At 49.5% G+C, this 16,360-nt stretch overlaps 1 protein-coding gene and 1 long non-coding RNA gene across 3 annotated transcripts in view; one reads left to right on the forward strand and one right to left on the reverse strand.

Moving 5' to 3' along the window:
- Positions 1–16,360, forward strand: part of IL17RE (interleukin 17 receptor E) — a 35,480-nt gene that overhangs the window by 13,202 nt on the left and 5,918 nt on the right. For both annotated transcript variants that reach the window (XM_077324863.1, XM_077324862.1), the window contains exons 4-11: positions 1,791–1,903; positions 3,763–3,886; positions 4,607–4,746; positions 7,585–7,653; positions 8,431–8,497; positions 10,650–10,837; positions 12,841–12,888; positions 13,871–13,916. In XM_077324863.1, the coding sequence (XP_077180978.1) occupies positions 1,791–1,903; positions 3,763–3,886; positions 4,607–4,746; positions 7,585–7,653; positions 8,431–8,497; positions 10,650–10,837; positions 12,841–12,888; positions 13,871–13,916 (795 nt within the window). The remainder of the gene's footprint in view (positions 1–1,790; positions 1,904–3,762; positions 3,887–4,606; positions 4,747–7,584; positions 7,654–8,430; positions 8,498–10,649; positions 10,838–12,840; positions 12,889–13,870; positions 13,917–16,360) is intronic.
- Positions 1,897–15,489, reverse strand: LOC143831671 (uncharacterized). The gene is made up of 3 exons (XR_013228935.1): positions 15,382–15,489; positions 2,984–4,820; positions 1,897–2,040 (listed from the first exon to the last, which is right to left on the reverse strand). It is a non-coding gene; the product is annotated as an uncharacterized LOC143831671 (long non-coding RNA).

The raw sequence follows: 16,360 nt of genomic DNA on the forward strand, positions 1-16,360 counted from the left end.
CAAGTCAGTGCTGTAGGGCTGCTCACCAACAACGGACAGAAGCTCACTTCTGCCAAGGAATAGAGGGCAAAACCCTACCTGGATCCTTGTCCTTTGCCCTCTCTGAGTGGGACAGCAGGGGACAAATGGGAAGGGAAAACATCAGCATGTTTAGCGATTCTGCAGGAATCTCCCCATCCCTATGCTTGTACCATAAGAGTTTTGGGAAGTGACTAGAGCATCACTGGATGCAGAGACATCACATCTGGCTCTTCCCCTTGAAGTGGCCTCATGAAACACTCCCCCTCCCCTTGTTCTGCTCCCAAAGCTCCTGCCAGGCCAGCCCTGCCCCAGGTAATTCCACTAAGGTAAAAGCAGAGCTGATTGGGCTTGGTTTGGCATGTTGCTGTCCACTGGATACCCTCTAATTGGGCACCCCACTGGGAAATTTCCCTTTAATTGAGGAGGCCCGACCACTCCTGCATAGGTATAAACTGCAGAGTCATTGTTGATGTTTTGCTCTGAAATCAGCCCGCATAGGAAGGGATGAAAGTTGAACATTTACAATCCTGAAATTCTTGTGGGAGAAGCAAGCTCTGTTGCATGTGCAAAGGTGTCCCGACTGCAGAGGACAGCAGACAGACAGAAGTAGTTTCTCAACATCAGAGTTTATCAGAATACAGTTCCAAGGGTCAGATACCAGTTATATGCAACTCACAGCTTCAAGTCCAAAGGAGAATCCAAAAGCAGAATACCTAAGATGCAGGTTAGGGTCAGATGCAAGAAGATGAGTCCAGAGCACAGGCCGAAAGGTCAGTGGCAAACAGAAGAAGAGTTGGTTTTTATGCTACACTTTGCACTGCCCGAAGGAGTCTCAAAGCAGCTTACAATCGCCTTCCCTTCTTTTCCCCACAACAGACACCCTGTGAGCTAAGTGGGGCTGAGAGGACTCTGACAGAACTGCTCTGTGAGAACAGCTCTGACAGAACTGTGACTAGCTGGCTGCATGTATAGGAGGAGCGGGGAATCTAATCTGGCTCTCCAGATTAGAAGCCACCGTTCTTAACCACTATACCTGGCTTTCTCAACCAGGATTTCGTGAAACCCTGAGGTTTCTTGACGGCCCTGGAAGGGTTTCCCAAATGGATTGGAATTAATTAATTTTAAAATATATTTTAAAAATGTGTTAAACTATTATTATTATTATTATTGTATTTATACCCCGCTTCCCCCCGAAGGCTCGAGGCGGCTTACATAACCCATTTAGCAGACGATATGACCATATATAACACCAAGCTGGCTCTCAGAAAAGTTGCTTCCATATAGCCACTCCCTGATTGGCTGCTTTTAAACATCATGCAAATTTCCTGCCAGCTTCCTCAGCCCTGCTCCTGCAAACGCTCCTCCTCCTCATTGACAGTGTTGTGCTGCCAACCTGGTACTGACCCTTCTGTCTTGCACTTATTCATCTTCCTCCTGTCCTATTCCCAAGGCTCTGTTGTCTGGGGAGGTGAACTGACCGGCAGATGACTTTCTGTTGCCAACTCTTCCTGCAGTGTCTCTATCACTGGTCGTGACTCTGGGTCAGGTCTGCTAATTGCCTCTTCCTTGGAGGACTTCTTCATTAGAAGAGCTGGCTGACCCATGACAAAATGCTTAGGCCACACAGCTTCACAGTCCTGTCTCCTAAGCAGTGAGATCTTCTTGGGGTAGCAAAGCTGTGTCTCAGGAGAGGTTTCCTTTGTAGAGCGGCCCGTGGCCTTGGGCACATTGTAAAGGTTGGCCACACCCCTCTCTCTTTCTGACCTCAGGCATAAAAGGGCTGGAACTGCATTTCCTGGTCCTGAATTCTAACCGCTCCGTCCAGCTTCGAGTCTTGAGGCGACACAGACGACACAAGCGGCAAGCAGATGCAGGCACCTTGGTGAGTTGCTCGCTGGCCCTCGAGTGAACAATAGAGTGTTTTACCCTGTGTGACAGCCAGAAATTCAACTGGTGTCATCACTGTGTCAATCCTTGTTGGTTATCTGTCGAAGGTGCCTGTGCTATTTGGTGGGGGCCCTACATCAGAGAGAAAAAGATGTTAACTTTCAGCACATCATTGCCCAATTCCTCTTTGGTGGCTGCTTTAAGGAGGACCTTCCTAAAGCAGGTCTACTCAGAAGTAAGCCCCACGTTATTCTGTGGGGCTTGCTCCCAGCAAAGCGTCCTTAGGAGCCGAAAATCTGCCAGTGCTTTGTACAAAGGGGGGATACTGTGGCCAACATGTTTGTAAAGGCAGAAACATTTTTTGGTAGTCATCTAGTAGATGCTAGATCAGGCTTTCTCAGCCAGGGTTTCTTGAAACACCAGGGTTTCTTGGCAGATTTGGAAGGGTTTCCTGAATGGGTGGGAGTTAATTATTTTTTAATTTGAAAAAAACGTGTTAAATATTTATCCCCTCTCAAAATTTACAATCCTGAAATTCTTGTATTTATCCCCCTCTCAAAATGGCCAGTGATGGGCCTGGAGGGTGTGGGAAGGAGAGGGGCCCTGGGAGAACTGCTGGGCAGTGGTTTTGCTTTCTCCTGGTCATCAGTGGCCCTCTAGGGCAGAGCCTCCCTGAGAAACTTCCCTGTATGTTAAATGGCCAGTCCAACCCTTGCTACAGGGCTGGCAGTTCTGAGTGGTGAAATAGCTAGTCATTTGGGGGTTGGACCTTGGAGAAGGTGGGGCTTGGGGAGGGGAATGGCTTCAGCAGATTCTAATCCCATATAGCAGGGTTAGTCAACCTGTGGTGCTCCAGATGTCCATGGACTACGATTCCCATGAGCCCCTGCCAGCGTTTGCTGGCAGGGGCTCATGGGAATTGTAGTCCATGAACATCTGGAGGACCACAGGTTGACTACCCCTGCCATATAGTCCACCTTCCAAAGAACCCATTTGCACCAACAAAACTGTCATCTTATGACCCAATGGAATAATGGAACATTTTTGACTACCCCCTGGATATTGGCAACCTCACCTGGACACAATCCAGCAGTGTTGTTGAGACGAAATAGATCTGCGTTTGCTCAAAGCCTGGAAGGGAAGTATTTCTTTCTGCAATTAACTGGAGGAAGGGAATTATCATGACTGAATCATACATTCAGTTTATGAGGCACTGAAACTTGCTTTTAGAAACAACCAGGAATTCGGGGGGGGGGGGAGATTTCATCTGTTGTTGGATTTGACATTAGGGAAAATATTTATACTTTACACTTTAATTCATCTGTAGAAATGTCTAGATAGACTTTTGTCACATGGAGTTTTTCCAGATGCTGGACTATGCAAGGTATGCCAGCCTCCGGGTGGGACCTGGCCATCCCCTGGAATTACAGTTCATCTCCAGACTACAGAGATCAGTTCCCCTGGAGAAAAGGGCTGCACTGGAGGGTGGACTCTATAGCATCGTACCCTACTGAGCTCCCTGTCCTCCCTCTGTCCCATCCCAACAACTCCATGAGATTCCCTACCTGGATCCTGCAACCCTCCTCCCTCATCCATGCCGAGAGAAGAGAGGCTCTAACAAAAGCTGTAGGACACCTGGTAGAGGACACCTGGTAGAGGTGTAGGACATGGTAGAGCTGTAGGACACCTGTAGGACACCTGGTAGAGGTGTCCTACTAAGCAGGTAGAAGTGTGGTCAATGCCTAGGTAGAAATGTCATTTGTGCTACCTTAGATTCTGTACTGGAATAATACATGCATACGTATATATTTAAAGACGTAGACTCGGTTCTCATCACCATATTCTTTTCCCCAGTGGCAGCTACAGTTTGACTGTTTCACAGCGAGGAGTGGCCAGTGGGTTTATGTCTGGCTGGAGACGGTTCCTGCCGGGGTGCTGGCTCTCAACCGAAGCCTTCTGGTTATGACTGAGAAGCCAGGTAGGAGGCGGTGTGGCCTTGCAGAGTATTCAACTGGTTCCTGGGAGCTCTGGAATTCTGTCCTGAGCAAGCCCTGTTTCCACAAGTGGGAGTCAAAAGCGCCCGTTCATCAGAAACACCTTCTTTGCCACACCAAGCTTACCCGCTGTAGGACTCATGGTCGGGGGAAGAGGGGGAGGAAAACCGTGGGGAGCCGAAGGACTTCTGGAGGAAAGGGAATTTTGGTGTCAGCCTCGTGGGGCAAAAAGGCAACGTGGGAAAGATTAAATGGGAATAGGGAAAAGGATCCTCCAGAAGACTTCACACCAGGGCCTATTCTGCATCCACTGGATAATGCACTTTCAAAGTGCTTTGGCAGCTGGATTTTCCTGTGCGGAACAGGAAAATCTACTTCTGAAGTGCATTGAAAGTGCATTATCCAATGTGTGCGGAATGGGCCCAGAACTTGGTGGACCAGACCAATTCCCACCTTCCCTTTCCACAAGCTCTTTGCAATCTGCCCTGAAAGATTCTCTGAGGACAAACTCTGGGCCACGGCACCATGTCTCAGAGGACGCCTCCGGGTCCAAGTAAGGTGTACGAGTCTCCCCTGTGCTTGGGCCTTGGCTGTAGCAAGAAGGAAAGTTGTGTCCGTAGCACAACATAGAGGACAAGAGACCAATCCTGGAGGAACTGGGGGAGCCCTTTCTTCTCTGCCGCAGCCTGTTTTTCCTTCCCCAGGGCCCACGTTCCACTATACATGGATGCCAGCCACGCGGGTAATCGAGGTGGCTGTTCCAGAGGACTCCAATGTCACCATGCGCCTCTGCCATCAGCTGGCTCTGGAGTGTGAAGAGCTGCGCCCCCCTTTCCACAAGCAGGTAGGCCCTTCCCCTCAGGAGGGGAGGACACAAACTGGCCCAGCATGGAGGTGATGAAGAAAGTCTGTGGGGTCCTGTGATGGGGATGAGGAAGAGACGAGTGTTGGAAGAACAGCTGACGGTCCCTGTAAAACTATCAGTGACATAAAGACAAGGACAAGAGAGGGACTCTCCCCCCAGCAGGCCCCCGCTGGTTGTCCTCACCACATTATCTCCCCTTTTCCTGCTTCCTCTCCTCTTTTCAGATTCTCCCCTCCCCACCCCCACCCACCCCACTGCCATTTTTCCTTCTAGGGTTGCCAACCTTCAGGTGGGACTAAATGAACTCCCAAGGGAAAGAGGCTGTGCACTGAGCAAACAAATACCAAAAAATCCGGGCAGGCTCGGCTACCTAACAAAATAATTTAAAAGGATAATGCATTTGTGAACAAGAATTAGAATTAACATTGCAACGTAACAGCTACAAGGACAAGTATTTGTGAACCGTCAGCTTGGCTCACTCAAGCCCATAATATGTACTAAAGAGATAACGCTGATATAAACAGTCTGGAGGGGAAGAGATAACACCGATATAAACAGTCTAGAGGGGGAAATAATCACAGGATGTTGACACAGCAACCAAAGCTTGCACGCATTATACAGATCCAAGGGTGTCTTTCTCATCTTCTCACGATGAGCTAGCCTTCAAGGAGACTTTGCGCGCAACCCATGTCTCACCACACATCAGGCAGACTTCCAAAAGCAAAGCAATATCACGAAGAAGCTGATGTGCCTTGTAACCGTTGCCTCGTGACCTGAATTATAATTCTTGTTTGCAAACACACTGTTTACATTATTTGGTTAGGTAGTCAGGTTTACATGGACTTCTTGGTATTTGTGACCTCCAGGTGGGGCCTGGAGATCTTCCACTGTTACAACTGATCTTCAAACAACAGAGGTCAGTTCCCCTGGAGAAAATGGCTGTTTTGGCAGGTGGACTCCATGGCGTTGTATCCTGTTGAGGTCCCCCCCCCCCAAATTCCCCCCTCTCCAGGCTCTGCCCCTCTCCAAATCTCCAGGTATTTCCCCTCCCAGAGCTGGCAACCCTACTTCAGGCCTTGCTTCCCTGCCCCTTGCAGCTTCTCACCTTTCCTCTGATTTTTTTCCCTTCCCTCTACTCCCGTCTCCACCCTTTTACTCCCTTTTTCTTTCCAACCTCTGGGCAGGGACTGGAGATCTCCTGGGATTAAAATTTTGGGAAGGCAGGCAGTTCAGTGGGGATGTGATGTCACAGAGTCCACTCTCCGTTTTTTCTAGGGAAATGGGTCTCTATAGTCTGGAGCACTTGTAATTCTAGGGCACTCCAGCTAAAGGTCGGCTACCCTTATTTGAAAATGAAACCGCAATAGTCATTTTGGAATGCCTATGGAACCAGAAGCCAAGATGGCTTCCAAGATACCATGAAGTTATCTCACAAGATGCCGGCATTTAAAAACTTCATCCCATCCATTCTGGTCTGGGGAGCCCTTCCAGATTTGTAGAAACCTCTCCCCTTCCTGTACCTGCCCCACTGAGCAGTCAAAATCACACATAGCAAGAGATTGCCCTGTGGCTATAGTTCCACAGGAAGGGGAAGAGTTTCCATGTTTATAGATTTAGTTCTGCCATAGACACTCTTTCCCTCCCTGTAGAGTGCCCAGAGGGCAATATCTCATTATATGTGCTTCGGTGATTACCTCATCAGCAGCTATTACCAGCAGCAATGGAAGAATCATAGTTCATCCTTTGTATGTACAAGAATCCACAATCAGTCTTTGCCATTCTCAGTTAAAAGACACTGGGGAATTCTGTAAATGTCTTCTTCTAACAGTACCATCCTAAGCAGAGTCATACCCTTCTAAGTCCATTGAAGTAAATAGGCTTGGAGGGATGCCAAACTGCCCAGGATTGCATTGAAAACGGTTGGTACACTTGGATTGGAGCAGAGGAAGGACTGTTTAAACCTTTTGCCCTGCACCATTTTCCTGACCCAAAACTAGGACTTTCTGTCTATCCGTTGGAGCAAATTGCAAGCCCCTCCAGAGTTGTTTTGAATAAACACTATGTAGGAAGACTTACTCTCCCTTCACTGTGGTCCTGATCCAAATCAGAATTCTGTATAGCAGGGATAGTCAACCTGTGGTCCTCCAGATGTTAATGGACTACAGTTCCCATGAGCTCCTGCCAGCAAATGCTTGCAGGGGCTCCTGGGAATTGTAGTCAGTGGACATCTGGAGGACCACAGGTTGACTACCCCTGCTGTATAGGGAGGCCAAACTGTGGCTCTCCAGATGTCCATGGACTACATTTCCCATGAGCCCCTGCCAGCATCTGCCAGGGGCACATGGCAATTGTAATCCATGGACATCTGAAGAGTCACAGTTTGGCCCCCCCTGCTATATAGCAGCTGTTTAAAAAGCAGGGGGGACTTTGTCCTCCATTCACGGAACTCCTGGTGACTCACAGCAAGTTTGAGAAAAACATTTGTCTGGCTGCTGCTGCCAATCAGAACAGCTAGCAGGCTAGAAGGAGCAGGGCATGATGTGGCCGCATCGTATGTTGGATGGCCTGTCTCCCATAATCCTCCTTGGCTGCTGCTGACGTGCACGGCCACTGTACGCAGAGGACAAGAAGGCCAGACCAAAGGAGGTGTGCTCCATGAGCTACTCCTTGATGAACAGGGCTATTAAAGGAGGAGGACAGAAACCGCAGTAAGAAAAGGAGCTGAAGGATGAGAGCGGCGTGGGGGGGACGGGACTGCGTTAGGGAGATGTCTTCTGCCTCTGAGTTTCAGTGTCTGTGAACCCTTTCCCCTGGCAGGTCCTGGTTTCCAGACATCAACCTGCGGTGCTGCCGTATGAGTTCCTGCTGCCTTGCTTGTGCATTGAGGTGCGTACCTGTGTAGCCGGGCTTGGTGTGGTGGTTAAGAGCGATGGCTTCTAATCTGGAGAACTGGGTTGGATTCCCCGCTCCTCCAAATGCAGCCAGCTGAGTGGCCTTGGGGCTAGTCACAGTCCTGTTAGAGCTGTTCTCACAGAGCAGCCCTGTCAGCGCTCTCAGCCCTACCTCCCTCACAGGGTAGTGAAAAGAGGGGTACGAAAACCAATTCCTCTTCTTCATCTTCTTTGTCGTAGCAGCGTATACTGTTAGAGAGTCCACCCCCCAGGGCAACCATTTTCCCCAGGCAAACTGATCTTGGTCGTCTGGAGATTAATAGCTATAGAGTCCGTCCTCTAACTCAGGGGTAGTCAACCTGTGTGTCCTCCAGATGTCCATGGACTACAATTCCCATGAGCCCCTGCCAGCAGGCAGGGGCTCATGGGAATTGTAGTCCATGGACATCTGGAGGACCACAGGTTGACTACCCCTGCTCTAACTATAAAGCCGTAGAGGTCACCCCCCCTCCGCCTACAGGATCCGGATGCTAGCGTTGAAATGTATGGGGAATTCAGCATTTGCTGGGAAGCATATTATGGAAGAAAGGGTGGACTACTCTGTCCTTTTTTGGAGGGGGGGGGGAATCTGAAACACCCCAGCGTCTCAACCAAAAAGAAAACAAAGTCCCTATATAAGTTCTAACCCAAGACGTGAGGTCCCCCTGGGATCAACTAAAGGTGTTAGAAGCAGCCAACCTGATCCACCTGCATCTTCCAACCTTGTATTCAGGCATCATATGAGCACCGGGACGGCCTGCGCAAGAAGAAGTGCCCCTTTCAGGACCAGCCGCAAGCCTGTGAGTTTTGCTTCGTGAGCCTGTCTGCCAGCCAACTGGGGCGAGTGCTTGTTCTGTCTCTGGGTCCATCGACACAGTTCTCTTACAAGGGGCTCTGAGCAGGTAGAAGGGGAGGGGGCAGTAGTCGTGTGGAGTCAGGTTGCAAACTCTTATCCTGGCCTCGATCTTTTCTCTCTCATCCGGTGCATGGGCAAGCATTAATTAAAATCTGAGCGGGGCCATCGCTAAACTGCGGTGCCTTTAAACCACAGTTTGTTAAGGAAACCCTGCTTGAGTCTTCCACACACCTTGTAGTTTTTTCCCTAAATTCCTTTTCTGCCTCCGAGCAGAATCCCCGGTTGCTGCCCCAGCTCCAAGTGCCGAAGCATGACACTGTGCGTGGCCTCCTTGCAATTGGACAGCTGCAATAAATGGTCAGAGAAGTGGCAGGGAAGCTGTTGGTATCCCAGGCCAACTATAACGCTGCAACTTAGTGAGCGAATTTTCACCTTAGTCGATCAATCAATTGCTTTATTACGATCCGAGATCGGCATGCGTTGCTAGGATGGGGATTTTGTATGTCCTCTCACTTCCCAGTTGATTCTACTTAACAAGGTGCATGAGGTTTCCTCATAGTCTGAAAATCATCCTACCAGTCTTGTGGCAGAGTTTCTTTTCTCCCAGCATCTAGGGGGGAAAGGATTAGGGCTACCCCGGACTCAGCCACAGAGACTTTCAATTGCCAAAGCTCAGACTTGGAATGAATGCATTTTTCTAAGCATTCAAAGGCTCTTTGTGTTCAAAGTGCCTGCTTGAGTCACCCGAAAGGGCATCACTGTGATGTGTTGGATCTAGCCTGTGGCTAACCCCAGTTCAAATCCTCCCACAGCCCTTGAGCTTACCGGGTAGGCTGGTGGCAGTCTGCCTCCCTCAGCCAATGCTAGTTCACGGGATTTCAATTTAAAGATATAACAGGGAAACGTCTTTGGTAAATAATAGTCTGAAAATACATTTCACCGCAGTTTTTGAACTGTCTTTAGGGAGTCGTAACGTTTTTAATTTGGCTCGAAAGTATATTTTAACGATTATTTGTTCGGAGAGCTTCCTTGTGGACTTAAGGGCAGCGATGAATACAGTAGCAGGTGCACGAATGATAATAAAGGAAAAACACACTCGCAAATAGGAAATGTGTTCTAATCTACGCCGTTGATCTAGCCGGGGAGCCCATGGCTTGGATCCTGTGCCTTTCTTCTGCATGATGTGGGGTTTGTTGTTTTATTCTGGCTTTAACTGGAAACATGTTTTATTGCAACTCACCCTGAGCCACTAGGAAAGCAGGGTGTAAATGTTTTAATAAGTAAATAATAAACCAGTGCTTGACCTATGCTGCAGAAGGCACTTTTTTGAGTCTGGTAACCCCAAGGGCCAGGCATTTCCACTTGCATAAGGCTAACGTTTGTCAAGGAGCTCTGTGGTGCCTAGAGTGAGAGGACATGAAATGAAAGCCTTCAAGTCTGCCAGGAAACAAAGGCACATGATGCAAGCCAATAGCTTCCTACTAAATATAATTGAATCAGCATAGAGTGCTGGAAGAGACCACTAAGGGCCATCCAGTCCAGCCCTCCACCTTCTTGGAGACTCAAAAATCACACCCTCCTGACAGGTGCTCGTCCAGGTTCCTCCTAAAAACTTCCAATGAAGGAGACTCTGCCATCCTCTGAGGCAGCACATCCCACCTAGGAATAGCCTTCACCATCAAAAACCTGACATAATACATATGTGTTAGATTTCTCATTATGCATCGAGGCAGGAATAAGGAGAAGAGAGCCTCAAGGACACAAGCAGAGGTGTCGGGCTCAGGGGACAGGTCTAAGCCCTAAGCCCTTTATTTTTGCAAAATAAGTCCTGGGGAAAGTAGTGAGAGGTAAAGAAGTGCTAGAAGGTACTTTGCTTGTGTCTCCGCTGGAAGGGGGGTGGGGCTGTGGCTGAGTGGCAGAGCGTGTGCTTTGCACACCAAAGGCCCCAGGTTCAATCCCAGGCATCTCTAATCACAGGAGCTCAGAACAGGAAATGCCCTTCTCTTCCTGAGACTTGAAAGATCTAGTGCTTTTCAGAGCAGCCTAAAGCCCAACTCATTGTGAGGCATTTCATTTTGTTCCTTCTGCCACCACAGATGGTTCAGAGTTGTGGTCCTCAACGCAGATTGAGGATTACAGCACCAGCGACGAGGCCCAAATGGCGATGTCTCTACACGGCCGCTGCCTGCTCTATCCCAGTGCCTCCCTCTGCTGGAAAGACAGCACTACCCCCGAAGCAGCCTGTTCCGACATACCCAATTCCACCGCCGCCAGGTTTGACAAGGTAAAGGAACGGCAGTCCTGTGATGAGTTCAGCTGGATGACGGTGGGCGGGCTTGATGGAGAGCAAAGCTAAAAGGCTGAGAGTTGTGGGTTTGGAGAACCAGTCTCGCTCCAAAGGGCAGTCGGTGGGATGCTGCGATCCTTTTGGATCCTGAGTGTGTTGGGAGAAGAGCAGAGCATACAAAACTGGCCTAAATCGATCAACTTTCTTTGAGGAATTTAAAAAACAGAACTCAGCCCCAGGGGCTGCAGTTGAGCAGAGCAGGCAGGCATGTTATTGAATGGCATTTCCCTTAAGCCCTTTTCCTACTGGGAGCTGACAGCCCCAGCTGCTTTTACTTCCCTTCCCTGGAGAAAAAGGATCTGCAGCTTGCAGGTAGGGAAAAGATGGGAGGGAGAAAGTCAGTAGCTCTCTGTTTCTAAGCTGTTCTCTCCTGCTGAGCAGCAGACCCTGCGGCTACATTCTAGTTTCACCGTTTAGGTTTTATTAGTGTTATAAGGGAACCTTTAGAAAGTACAAAACCTATCAAGCTATGCCCTTAGCCTTTGATTAAGTCCCTGCATTGAGGACAGGTGAAAGGAAGAACAGGGTCATTAAAGGGGAAATAGATTATAAAACAGGGGTTCCCAATTTTGTCAAGCTTGTGAGTACTACTAAGATTCTGGCAACAGGAAGATGATGCAAAGTCTCACTGTCTACTTTCCTGTAAAGCTGACTCCACTTGAACTTCTGGGCCACTTATGCCTTTGATTTCATAGGACCCTCCTGGCAAATACTGTTTTTTATTCACCAGGCCAAGCTTGAGCAAAATCACTAAAGAAAATGATTGCAACCTTCTGATTGATCATATGGTTATTAAAAATTGGCTGTGATTCTATATCATGTCCTGGTTCAAGTCTTTGGTTCTTACCAGGCAGAGAAAACGGACTGTTCCTCTCTCTCAGAGAACCAAAATTTATTTTATAACTGAGATAGTCCTTCTCAAGGCTAGAGAAATGGAAGAAGAAGAGGGTGTCACTACTGTTTATGTAAACTAGTGGTCCCCAACCACCAGGCCGCGGCTCCCTCTCCCCACCTCCCCCCCCCCACAGTAAAAAACTTCCCAGGCTGCAAGTTTGTGGCCCGGCAAGCTTCTTACTGTGGGAGGGGGGGGAGAGGGAAGCAGGGCCGCGCATTGCGCATGTGCGGCTGGGCTGCGCATGCGCAGCCGGGCAATCGCCCTCCCTGCTGCTGCCAGTCCCCAGCCTGAAAAGGGTTGGGGACCACTGATGTAAACAATTGGAGGTTGTGTGTGTGTGTGTGGGGGGAGGGAGCATGCGAGTAACATGCGACCTCTCAGCAGTTCCTGGAAGGCTGGTGTAAGGGCCGTAGGGTGTTCCTGGGAGGTGGCGTAGGGAGGTAGAGACCCCAGGCTATTGGCTCATCCTGCAAGGCAGGGGTAGTCAAACTGCAGCCCTCCAGATATCCATGGACTACAATTCCCAGGAGCCCCTGCCAGCTAATGCTGGTTAGGAGGAGAAAGTCTTTGCCCAGGATTGATGTCCATGCTTTTTCAATGCTCCAGAGAGGATGGACTGTTATGACTCCATCTCAGTCTTTTGCCTGCCCTTCTTCTCAAGATCCTGGGGGGCAAAATAAGAGTTGGACAGGCTACTGGGATGGGGGTGGGTGGGACAGGGTTGCCTCCCGTCACCTTCTCTTGGTAGCATGGAGTACTTCAGCTGTCGGACCTATGGCTTAGGATTAGGGGCATACGGGCATTGCTGGTTCCTCAGGAAGGCTTTCACCCTGCCCATCGCTCTGAGAAAGAACAAAAGAGGAGGCAGAGGCCTTTTGCTGAGAACGGATATTCACGCAAACACGGTGAACATGAATAGGACGCTTGCTGATTGTATCTGCTTTATACTGAGGGCAAATGTGGCAATAGCAGACCTTTGGGCCTGCGGGGGTAGAACTGGGAGGGAAGACAAAGCCAGACATGCTCTTTCTGCTTCTCGGCCTAGATCTACACTCTGGAGGAAGTGGATGTGCACCCCCGGCTATGCTTCAAGGTGAGACACCCCTCCCCCTGCCATTGCCACTGCACGGTCTTGCTGTCTGGCCTCTTAGGAGATGGTTTGATCATGCCCCAAAGTGCTGGGGAGATCTCCCAGTCTCCAGTTCCCCTGGACAGCATTGCTGTTCTGGAATCTGGACTGTCTGGCATCATATGCTTCTGAAATCCCTCCCCCACCCTGTCAGACTTCAACCCCCCCCCCCCATCTCCGTATATTTACCAGCCCAAATTTGTAAGCCTTCTATCACAGGCTTAGGAGAGCAACTGGCTTTCATCCCAGGTCTATAGCATTAGAGTTTATTTGTTTATTTGCAACATTTAGAAGAAGAAGAAGAAGAGTTGGTTCTTATATGCCGCTTTTCTCTACCCGAAGGAGGCTCAAAGCGGCTTACAGTCGCCTTCCCTTCCTCTCCCCACAACAGACACACTGTGGGGTGGGTGAGGCTGAGAGAGCCCTGATATCACTGCTCAGTCAGAACAGCTTTATCAGTGCTGTGGCGAGCGCAAGGTCACCCAGCTGGCTGCATGTGGGGGAGCGCAGAATCGAACCCAGCATGCCAGATTAGAAGTCCGCACTCCTAACCACTACACCAAACTGGCTCTCCCTCCTGGGTGAGAACCAGCATGGTGCAGAGGCTAGGAAGGGCAGCTTCTAATCTGGTGAGCTGAGTAGGATTCCCCACTCCTCTACATGCAGCCAGCGGGGTGACCTTGGGCCAGTCACAGTCCTGATAGTGCTGTTCTCACAGAGAAATCCTGTCAGAGCTCTCTGAGCCCCACCTCCCTCACAGGGTGTCTGTTGTGGGGAGAGGAAGGGAAGGCCATTGTAAGCTGCTTTGAGACTGCTTCTCCAAGTGAGGGAACACCAGAGAAAATAAAAGTCCAAAAGGCCTCTTTTAGCTGATATGACTCTGTGGGAGTGAAAAGGGCAGGGTTTCCACGGGACTCCGCCACTGACTTTGCTCTTTCCTCTCTAGTTTTCTTATGCTAACAGCAGCCATGTTGAGTGCCCACGCCAGACAGGTGAGTCTGCTCAAGACCCAGCACAGACACCCGTCTTGTGCCACGGGACAGCAAGGAGGTGATGGGGAGAGGGGTTGAATTCTGCATATTGAGCGGCTGGGGAATTGTGCTCGTGGTGGTCATGAGCACTGGACCTCAAGAGGGCTTCGGTGCTCCTCTCTGCTACCCTTCCTTCCTTCCTTCCTTCCTTCCTTCCTTCCTTCCTTCCTTCCTTCCTTCCTTCCTTCCTTCCTTCCTTCCTTCCTTCCTTCCTTCCTTCCTCCCTCCCTCCCTCCCTCCCTCCCTCCCTCCCTCCCTCCCTCCCTCCTTCCTTCCTTCCCACGTGCTAATCCTCAGGGGCCAAATATCCCCATTGAAGGCTAGATATCGGCCACCCCATTCCCTTCACCGAATCTTACACAGATCCCAAACATCAGGCCAACCCTTCCTACAAGGATTATATATTAATTTATCGCATGGCATGTGTAGTGTAGCTAGGAAGCCCGAGGACTGTCTGACAGCCAGGCAAAGAATGTTCAGGGGTGCCATTTCCTGCTTCTCCCTCATGACCCCTAGTGTTCCTTGGAGGAACTACCACCCAAATCCTCAGAAGTCTCCTATCCAAATACTAGACAGGGTTCCATGCATATCGTGTAAATAGGAGATCCTACCATTGTCTGGCAGCCAAAGTTTCTATACTGTCCTCCCATAAGGCTTCGGGTGGTTTACATAAAACATTCTAACTATACATCATAATCTAGTGACAACAAACAACATGGGTTCCAAAATTGAACATAACCGGTTCACTGCACTGCAACAGGTTCACAGTGCGATAACAACTCTCAACTTTTAACATGACAGACAGTAGCACTTCGACAGTCCACAGAGGCCAGGCTATCGCTGCACTTGTGCTGTATCTTTTCCCTGTTTCCTGTAAAGCGCCCTGAGCCTTCGGGGAGGGTGGTATATAAATATATAAATAAATAAATAACTAAATATATAAATAAAATAAGAGAAACAGCATGGAGAGCACTGGGATTCCTAGCTACGCCGTGAAGAAATGCTGGAGCCACCCCTGCTAGTCCGATGTTGTAGAAAAGAGCAAGAGTCCAGTAGCGGCCTAAAGACTAACAACATTTGTCGCAGGGTAGGAGCTTTTGTGTGGCTCCCTTTTTGTGCAGTTCTGTGGGTCAGCGGCAGAGCAACTGCTTGGCATGCAGAAGGTCCCAGGTTTGATCCCCGGGTACCTCCACTTGAAAGGATTGGGTAGCCAGTGATGTAGGATCAGGTTGCTGCCTGAGACTGGGAAGAGCCACAGTCAGTCTGAGTAGATCAGGGGTAGTCAAACTGCGGCCCTCCAGATGTCCACGGACTACAATTCCCACGAGCCCCTGCCAGCAAATGCTGGCAGGGGCTCGTGGGAATTGTAGTCCGTGGACATCTGGAGGGCCGCAGTTTGACTACCCCTGGAGTAGACAATACTGACCTTGATTGACCCAGGGTCTGATTCCACAGAAGGCAGTTTTCATGTGTCCGTGAGTCACTGTTCACTTGCTCTTTTCTGCTGCTCCAGGCGGACAAACCCAGCTTGATCTGTGCTGGTGTTGTTTTGCAGAGATGTGCTATAGGACATTTGGCATCCAACCCAGAGGTTAACCTGATCACTCCCACAACTTAACTCCTGTAAACCATTAACTGCGGAAGGCAAAGAGTTTCTTTCTGTTTGTGGACAGTTCACAGCAAGACAAATAATATTGCTCACGGAAGGGTGTTTTGGGTAATGAAAACACGAGGGTTTGTTCTGCAGAGCTCAAAGTTAAATGCCTTCGTTTCATTTCTGACAGTAAAGGTAAAGGTATCCCCTGTGCAAGCACCGAGTCATGTCTGACCCTTGGGGTGACGCCCTCTAGCGTTTTCATGGCAGACTCAATACGGGGTGGTTTGCCAGTGCCTTCCCCAGTCATTACCGTTTACCCCCCAGCAAGCTGGGTACTCATTTGACCGACCTCGGAAGGATGGAAGGCTGAGTCAACCTTGAGCCAGCTGCTGGGATCGAACTCCCAGCCTCATGGGCAGAGCTTTCAGACTGCTTGTCTGCTGCCTTACCATTCTGCGCCACAAGAGGCTCTTCTGACATTACTTCATGGCTATTATTGTTAAGGCCTGCATTTGCATTCTTAATGCCGAAACCAGATTGCACCCTTGAAATCACGGAAGTGCAGCATAGCCAAACCCTTGTTTTGTTGCACAGCTGTGGAATGTCCCCTAGGAATCCTCAGGTATAGCTTAAAAGGAAGAAAATTAAAATGAGAATTGTACATAATTCCCTGCTGCAAGATGATCGGTTGGATTCAAAGTGCTGTGACTGGTATAGAATCCGCCAAAGGAGACTTTGCCCCTTCCCACTGCAGGCCGCTGCATCCAAAAGCCACTCCTGCAGAACGAGGGCCTATCAGGAATGGTAT

This window comes from Paroedura picta, chromosome 3 (assembly GCF_049243985.1).
Source record: "Paroedura picta isolate Pp20150507F chromosome 3, Ppicta_v3.0, whole genome shotgun sequence".
In the NCBI taxonomy this organism is placed as follows: domain Eukaryota; kingdom Metazoa; phylum Chordata; class Lepidosauria; order Squamata; family Gekkonidae; genus Paroedura; species Paroedura picta.